An 8,684-nucleotide genomic window follows, 5' to 3' on the forward strand; every position below is an offset into this window, starting at 1 on the left:
CTGAGCCACTTGTGTGGGTTGTAGACTCCGTCTCATGCTACCACTAGAGTGAAAGCACCGCCAGCATTCAAAAGTGACCAAAACATCAGCCAGGAAGCATAGGAACTGAGAAGTGGTCTGTGGTCACCACCTGCAGAACCACTCCGTTTTGTGGGGGTGTCTTGCTAATGGCCTATAATTTCCACCTGTTGTCTATTCCATTTGCACAACAGCATGTGACATTTTGTCAATCAGTGTTGCTTCCTAAGTGGACAGTTTGATTTCACAGAAGTGTGATTGACTTGGAGTTACATTGTGTTGTTTAAGTGTTCCCTTTTTTGAGCAGTGTATATTTAACTCATGTCATTATTGAAGATGTCAATAAATGCTGAAGTTGTTTTTTGTTTTGTTTTCTCCATCCTGTTTCATTGTTTTAATTATGCGTTGATAGTCAATTTTATGTCAAGTTTTTGTTGAGCTGATTGCTGAAGTTGTTTTTGCTGTTTTGCTATTGACATCAGGCCAATGAATTTACTAATGTTTGTTTGTTCTTGTTGACTATTTGTTTGTTGACATGCGTATGTTGGTTGCTAATGTTTGTTTGTTGACAGACATGTTGGTTGTTAATATTTGTTTGTTGATAACAGGTGTTTGTTGGTTGCTAATATTTGTTTATGCTTGTTGACAGGCATATGTTGTTGGTTGCTAATATTTGTTTGTTGCTGACAGGCATTTGTTGGTTGTTAATATTTGTTGTTGACAGGCATTTGTTGGTTGCTAATATTTGTTGTTGACAGGCATTTGTTGGTTGTTAATATTTGTTTGTTGATGACAGGTGTATGTTGGTTGCTAATATTTGTTTATGCTTGTTGACAGGCATATGTTGTTGGTTGCTAATATTTGTTTGTTGTTGACAGGCATTTGTTGTTGAAGACAACAAGCAGGTGATCTTGGAAGGACAGCTTCATGTGGCACTACAGACCATTGGCAAAGAGGCCTGCTCCCTCAGACAGAAAGAGGTGCACACACTCCAGGCACACACACACGTACATACAGTGCCCTCTGTAATTAGTGGGACAGTGAAGCATTTTATTCTTTTGTCTCTATACTCCAAAATTTTTGATTTGAAATCAAACAATGACTGAGGTTAAAGGTGCAGACGGTCAACCTTAATTTGAGGGTATTTTCATCCATATCGGGTGAATAATGATGAGTGAGAAAGTTAGATGCACAAATCTCATACCCCCCAAAAAAGAGGTTTGCATATCTTGGGGGTATGATATTTGTGTATCTAACTTTCTCATCATTATTAACGATTCATTCAGGATTATCCGTAATCATGGTAGCATCCACATTACTGTAGAGAGTTTTTAGTAACGTTCTATTCTTAATTACAATAAAAGTGACTCTAAAATGACACACTACATTATTTACCATTCATGTCTATTGGCCACAAAATAATCTAAAACACAACTAAAAAAAGAGCAAATGCATCCAACATTTGTAGACTCAAAAGCTTGATGTACCGTAATTTCTGGACTATTAAGCGCACCTGAATATAAACCGCACCCACTGAATTAAAAAAATATATGTATTTTGTACATAAATAAGCTGCACATGTCTATAAGCCGCAGGTGCCTACCGGTACATTGAAACAAATTAACTTTACACAGCTTTTAAACTAAACACGGCTTGTAACAAAAATAAATAGGCTTTAACGAAACATGGCTTGTAACAAAAATAAATAGGCTTTAACGAAACACGGCTTGTAACAAAAATAAATAGGCTTTAACGAAACACGGCTTGTAATAAAAATAAATAGGCTTTAACGAAAAACGGCTTGTAACAAAAATAAATAGGCTTTAATCCCATTGAGAACTTGTGGTCAATCCTCAAGAGGCGGGTGGACAAACAAAAACCCAAATTCTGACAAACTCCAAGCATTGATTATGCAAGAATGGGCTGCCATCAGTCAGGATGTGGCCCAGAAGTTAATTGACAGCATGCCAGGGCGGATTGCAGAGGTCTTGAAAAAGAAGGGTCAACACTGCAAATGTTGACTCTTTGCATCAACTTCATGTAATTGTCAATAAAAGCCTTTGACACTTATGAAATGCTTGTAATTATACTTCAGTATTCCATAGTAACATCTGACTAAAATATCTAAAGACACTGAAGCAGCAAACTTTGAAAATTAATATTTGTCATTCTCAATACTTTTGGCCACGACTGCGTGCACACACACACACACACACACACACACACACACACACACACACACACAAACTGAAAAGTTGTCTTTTGTCAAAACGTCTAATTATAGTTCTCTGAATGTCTCTATCAAGGCATGTAACGGCAAAAGTCCTGGACGGGGCAGGCTGCAATTTATGCCACAACAAAATGTCTGTGTAACTACATGTATATAAATGCAGTGTTTGTTTGACACAATGGTCTCTGTTTCTCTGTTGTTTAGTAGGAGGCTTAGGAGATGTATAGATGGTGTGTTGAAATGGCATCTGTTCCTGTGTCCTGACCTCGTGTTGTTCCTCTGTCCTGTTGTAGGAGGCTGTGTGTATAATGGTGTGGATTCTGTTGTGTTCCTCTGACCTGTGGAATTGTAGGAGGCTCAAGAGATGGTGCTGCTGAAGTTTAAACCAGAGCTTCCTCCTCCTATGACACGGCCCTCCATGGAACAGCTCTCCCACCTCATCAAGACCAACCTGCACTACCCCGAAAGCTACAGCCACTCCTTCGTACAGAAGAGGTAACACGTCACGCATGCAGACATGTTCACACGCACTCCCACGTTCACACACACGCACACACACATTCCGCACACACATTCCATACACAACGCACACAGACATGTTTGCACGCATGCATTATCAACCCAGCCAAGAAAAGGGTAGAGATCTCTTTGCTTCTCTCTCTCCCCATGCGTCTTGGTACCTGTCCTGGTTGTATGGGTTTGGATGCCACTTGCCCTATAGCAGTATCTATGACTGGACTTCTAAACAGAAGAAAAGAATGGCTCAGGGGCCAGGTGACACCTGGAGCACTGAAATACAGACCGGGGAAGAGACCGGGGAAGAGACAGGAAGACAGAAATGCTAGGGCTGTGATGATAGTGCAATGTGTCTCTCTCTCTCTGATCTCCACAGGATATGGGAGTGCAGAATTACTTCTGAACAGGCACTATACTAATCTACTCTAAACTGAAACCGTTGATGAGGAATCTGTCAGCCTGCCTGTCCCAAGGGTGGTGACACACGTATTCTCGCATAATTCACTCGTCAGAACTGGACTTACACGATTATCTTTTGACATGACTTTGTTCTAAACTCTAATGTCATTATTTCTAGAACTGTTGTTGCTGGCAGAAGAGAGGTGCTTTGAGGAGATTAAATGATAACTATTAGTGTGGTTTGGAGACAGTGAGGAGAAACAGACTGATAGTCAGGAACATTAAGTGCAGCGCTTTAGTTAATGTGACATAGAATGAGTATAATAACCCCCCTCTCGCCCCCTCCCTCTCGCCCCCGCTGTCGCTCACTCCCCCTTCCCTTTTCTCCCCCTCACTACCCGCCCTCTGCCTCTCTCCCCCTCTGTCTATATGTAGTCTCTGTATGGTTCCAGTCATTTTGACTCTATCTAACTGCTCCCTGGCTCAAGTTGATGCCATCATTGACCTTCGACACAAAACTACCAGGTAAATATAATCACACGCACACCCACAGTAGTCCCTAGTCCTATTTTCTCCTATTAGTGCGTTAGCTCCGCACTGTACTGTTAAAGATGCAATATGTAACTTTTTGGGCGACCCGACTAAATTCATGTAGAACTTGTACTTGTAGATCTGTCATTCTCATTGAAGGCAAGTCTAAGAAGCAGTAGATATGTTCTATGTGCACTATTTCTATGCTTCCCTTGCTTAATCTTTCATTTTTGCATCTTTTGGTTTTGTACACCAGCTTCAAAATACAATCTTTTTGGTTATGAAAAATATATTTCACAGCAGTTTAGATGACGCAATGATTCTCTACATGATACTTAATTGTATTGTCACAAACTTAAATTAGACACACTTAGAATTTCAGCAACCAGGAAATGACGGAGCGATTTCTGCACAGTGCATCTTTAAATCTGCCATCTATTCCTCATGTCCCTGAGCACATGTATACCTGATAACTGCATCCCGTTCATCCTCCAGGTTTTAATTTTCATTGTTTTCCTCTCATCCCCCTCTTTCATCATCCCTTTTTCTCTCCCTCTTCCTCCCTCCATCAGTCCTGAGTCTCTTGAGGTGCACGGTTCATTTACATGGCTGGGCCAGACTCAATACAAGCTGCAGTTGAGGGCACAGGAAGTGATGCGGCTGCCGCTGAGAGCCGGCTTCCTGCATGCGGGCGTCTATAACCTGGGAACTCCACGGGTCTTCGCCAAGCTGGCTGACCAGGGAGCCATGTGTGAGACCAGCCAGCAGACGGCCACGCCTGGACTAATCATCATTAACAGCACCTGAACATTGTCCTGCCCCCCATCATCAACTATGAATTAACCACCATCTGTCAATCATCACTACGAAGACTCTCCATTTGTTGGCAACAACAGCGTTGAGAGCTCAGAGACCCACCCAGCAAGAAATATCTTCCAAATCCCACATCACCCGCTCTTTACGATCAACAATGCTTGAACACTGGGCTGTCTTCATTAGGCATAAACCTGAAGAAAACAGGGAGGGACTACTTGAAAGGCTATTTTTCATTTTCTGTTGCAAAAGGTTTTACTACAGTGTGCCCTAACGATTAGGATCCTAAGTCTGCCTGCCCGCCCACCCACCCAACAATAACCAATGAACAATTATCTGCAAATCACCACTACCAAGGCTCCCCATTGGTTAAGAAACTATTGAAAGCTCGGAACCAGCTACCAAGCAGAAATATCTTTCCACCACTCCACTCCCTAAAAATTTGACTCTTTTTTCCAAACTAGTACACTCAATACTGGACTAAGGAAAGCAGTTTTGATGTAAGATGTATTTAAAAATATATATAAAATGTTTGAATGGAATTGGGCATCAATTGAGCTTGTAACCACTGCAATGGTCAGACTGTTGTTAAATAAACCCCCCAGTAGCTATGTTATGTCCCAGCAACAAAGCAAAGCATCATGGACTTACATGTGGAAGAAGGATCTGTTTTCTCTCTGTGTATTATTGCTGTTTGTTATTCTGTCATCTCAGCTGATGCACTTTGGTTTTGACCTTTTTTATTTGATGAAATTGACCAGTGAACGGGGAGGAGAACAGACACGCTGTTGCCGTCTGAGTTTACAACATCTGTCTCCTACGACACTGGTGTCATCTGTCTACCGCCAGAGATTTATTTTTATTTTTATTGTTGAAAAACTAATCGCATGTTGTTGAGCAGTTGTCACCGTGGCGACAGATGTCGTTTACTTCTTGGATTAACCAGGATGAGAAAGTAGGAAAAACTGCCTCTGCCTCAATGAGACTGACCATGACCAGGGTTTTCTGTTGTGTGGTCACATGGACCAGACCATCAGCACATCACAAACATTTTAGAATATGACCCAGCGTTTAACCACTATACTACAGTATGTGACTGACAAACAAACTCTGACTGAGAGGTTCTAATACAGATACTGCCTGTCCCACCTGTCTGTGAGCCTGTAGTCCATCTGGACTGACCGTGCTGTCAGTCACCACGTGCACACATTTAGTTTTCTACAAAACAAACAAACCAACGTATGAACCAGTAAAGTCAACATGATCCCTATACATCTCCCTCATTGGACTTCCACCTTGTGCTCAAGCTGTTATTTAAATGTATGTATTTACTCAAATGCTTTTCAGATTATGTATTATATTTATAACAAATTTACTGTAAATATAAATAAAAATGTAACCAATGATGTGGGCTGTGAGAAAGTAACCGTCTCCCCTATGTGTGCAATGTGTAGACAATGTTGTGATTTGTAGTTGTACTTTATAGACTGACTGAGTTTTAGGATGTTTTCCAAATGGCATCCTATTCTCCATTACACTACTTTTGACCAGAGGCCTATGCGCACTATAAAGGGAATGGGGTGCCATTTGGGAAGAAGACAGGCTGCGTTTAGAGGCAGCCCAATTCAGATTTTTTCTACCTCACTAATTTGTCTTTTGACCAATAAGATCAGCTCTGAAAAAGATCTGATGTGATTGGCAACATTAGTGACTTCCTCTTTTATTATGGTTTAAGGAAGGGTTGATTGTAGATGCAATGAATGTAGTCCAAACTTCAATTAGCCTCTGTTCGTCTGCTTCGTCTCAATGCCATCGCTGCTAAATAGATTGCGCTTTTTATGATTTGAATGCATTAAGAGCGATGTCTTCATTCTGTCCTGTCACTCTTTCTTGCTGGCACACACACTTGCACTTCCTTGGCATTGCTTCAGGATCAAGGTATAGTCAATCAATCAAATATTTTATAAAGCCCTTTTTACATAGGCAGTTGTCACCAACTGACAAAGCTACTTACCTGGGGAGGCAGGTAGCCTATTGGTTAAGTGTTGAGCCAGTAACTGAAATTTCACTGGCTTGAATCCCAGAATTGACTACGTGAACAATCTGTCGGTGCCCTTGAACAATTGCTCCTGTAAATCACTCTGGATTAAAGTATCTGCTAAATGATGACAATATACATATATAGTTCCAGTCATAAGTTTGGACACACTCATTGAAGGGTTTCTTTATTTTGACGATTTGCTACATTGTAGAATAATAGTAAAGACATCAAAACTAAGAAATAACACACATGGAATCATGTAGTAACCAAACAAGTGTAAAACATATGTACACATCCTGACATGCATGCATACATACATACCCCGCCTAAAACCCCAAAGAGCAAGCAATGCAGATGTAGAAGCACAGTGGGTAGGAAAAGAAAACTAAGAAGAAAAAACTGGATCCGAAGGAGTAGCCAGTCAGTCCTCTTGCATACTTACGAGCCCCTAACCAACAGTGCAGTTAAATTAAATACGGATAAGAAATAAAAGTAACAAGTAATTAAAGAGCTGCAGTAAAATAACAATAGTGAGGCAATATACAGGGGGTACTGGTTAGTTGAGGTAATATGTAGGTAAGAGTTATTGAAGTGACTATGCATAGATGATAACAGAGTAGCAGTGGTGTAAAAGAGGGGGGGCATTGTAAATAGTCTGGGTAGCCATTTGATTAGATGTTCAGGAGTCTTATGGCTTGGGGTAGAAGCTGCTTAGAAGCCACTTGGACCTAGATTTGGCGCTCCGGTACTGCTTGCCATGCGGAAGCAGAGAGAACAGTCTATGACTAGGGTGGCTGGAATCTTGGACAATTTTTAGGGCCTTTCTCTGACACCGCCTGTTATAGAGGTCCTGGATGGCAGGAAGCTTGGCCCCAGTGATATACTGGGCAGTACACACTATCTTCTGTAGTGTCTAGCGGTCGGAGGCTGAGCAGTTGCCATACCAGGCAGTGATACAACCAGTCCGGATACTCTCTGGTACAGCTGTAGAACCTTTTGAGAATCTGAGGACCCATGCCACAGTCTCCTGAGGGGGAATAGGTTTTGTCATGCCCTCTTCACAGCTGTCTTGGTGTGCTTGGACAATTTTAATTTGTTGGTGATGTGGACACCAAGGAACTTGAAGCTCTCAACCTGCATTGCAGCGCTGTCGATGAGAATGTGGGCATGCTCGGTCCTCTTTTGCCTGTAGTCCACAATCAACTCCTATGTCTTGATCACGTTGAGGGAGAGGTTGTTGTCCTGGCACCACACGGCCAGATCTCTGACCTCCTCCCTATAGGCTGCCCGTTGTCGGTGATCGGGCCTACCACGGTTGTTTGATCTGCAAACTTAATGATGGTGTTGGAGTTGTGCCTGACTGTGCAGTCATGAGTGAACAGGGAGTATAGGAGTGGACTGAGCACGCACCCCTGAGGGGCCCCTGTGTTGAGGATCAGCGTGGCGGATGTGTTCTTACCTACCCTTACCATCTGGGGTCGGCCCGTCAGGAAGTCCAGGATCCAGTTGCAGACGGAGGTGTTTAGTCCCAGGGTCCTTTTATGGCACTGTGGGGTTGAATGCTGAGCTGTAGTCAGTGAATAGTATTCTCACATAGGTGTTCCTTTTGTCCAGGTGGGAAGGGGCAGTGTGGCGTGCAATAGAGATTGCATCATCTGTGGGGCAGTATGCAAATTGGAGGGGGTCTAGGGTTTCTGGGATAATGGTGTTGATGTGAGCCATGACCAGCTTTTCATGGCTACAGACGTGAGTGCTATGGGTCGGTAGTCATTTAGGCAGGTTACCTTTGTGTTCTTGGGCACAGGCACTATGGTTGTCTGCTTAAAACATGTTGGTATTACAGACTCGGACAGGGAGACGTTAAAAATGTCAGTGAAGTCACTTGCCAGTTGGTCAGCGCATGCTCGCAGTACATGTCCTGGTAATCCGCCTGGCCCTGCGGCCTTGTGAATGTTGACCTGTTTAAAGGTCTTACTCACATCAGCTGCGGAGAGCGTGATCAGACAGTCTTCCGGAACAGCTGGTGCTCTTATGCATGTTTCAGTGTTATTTGCCTCAACGAGCATAGATGTGGTTTAGCTCGTCTGGTTGGCTCTTGTCACTGGGCAGCTCTCGGCTATGCTTCCCTTTGTAGTC

At 42.6% G+C, this 8,684-nt stretch overlaps 1 protein-coding gene across 4 annotated transcripts in view; it reads left to right on the top strand.

Moving 5' to 3' along the window:
- Positions 1-5,933, top strand: part of trappc8 (trafficking protein particle complex subunit 8) — a 78,248-nt gene extending 72,315 nt beyond the window's left edge. For all 4 annotated transcript variants that reach the window (XM_020499423.2, XM_031785726.1, XM_020499425.2 and 1 more), the window contains 4 exons: positions 897-998; positions 2,601-2,743; positions 3,599-3,688; positions 4,267-5,933. In XM_020499423.2, the coding sequence (XP_020355012.1) occupies positions 897-998; positions 2,601-2,743; positions 3,599-3,688; positions 4,267-4,501 (570 nt within the window). In that variant the 3' untranslated portion in view covers positions 4,502-5,933. The remainder of the gene's footprint in view (positions 1-896; positions 999-2,600; positions 2,744-3,598; positions 3,689-4,266) is intronic.
- The last annotated feature ends 2,751 nt before the right edge of the window (positions 5,934-8,684 follow it).

The sequence above is a fragment of the Oncorhynchus kisutch genome, linkage group LG13 (assembly GCF_002021735.2).
Source record: "Oncorhynchus kisutch isolate 150728-3 linkage group LG13, Okis_V2, whole genome shotgun sequence".
NCBI lineage: Eukaryota > Metazoa > Chordata > Actinopteri > Salmoniformes > Salmonidae > Oncorhynchus > Oncorhynchus kisutch.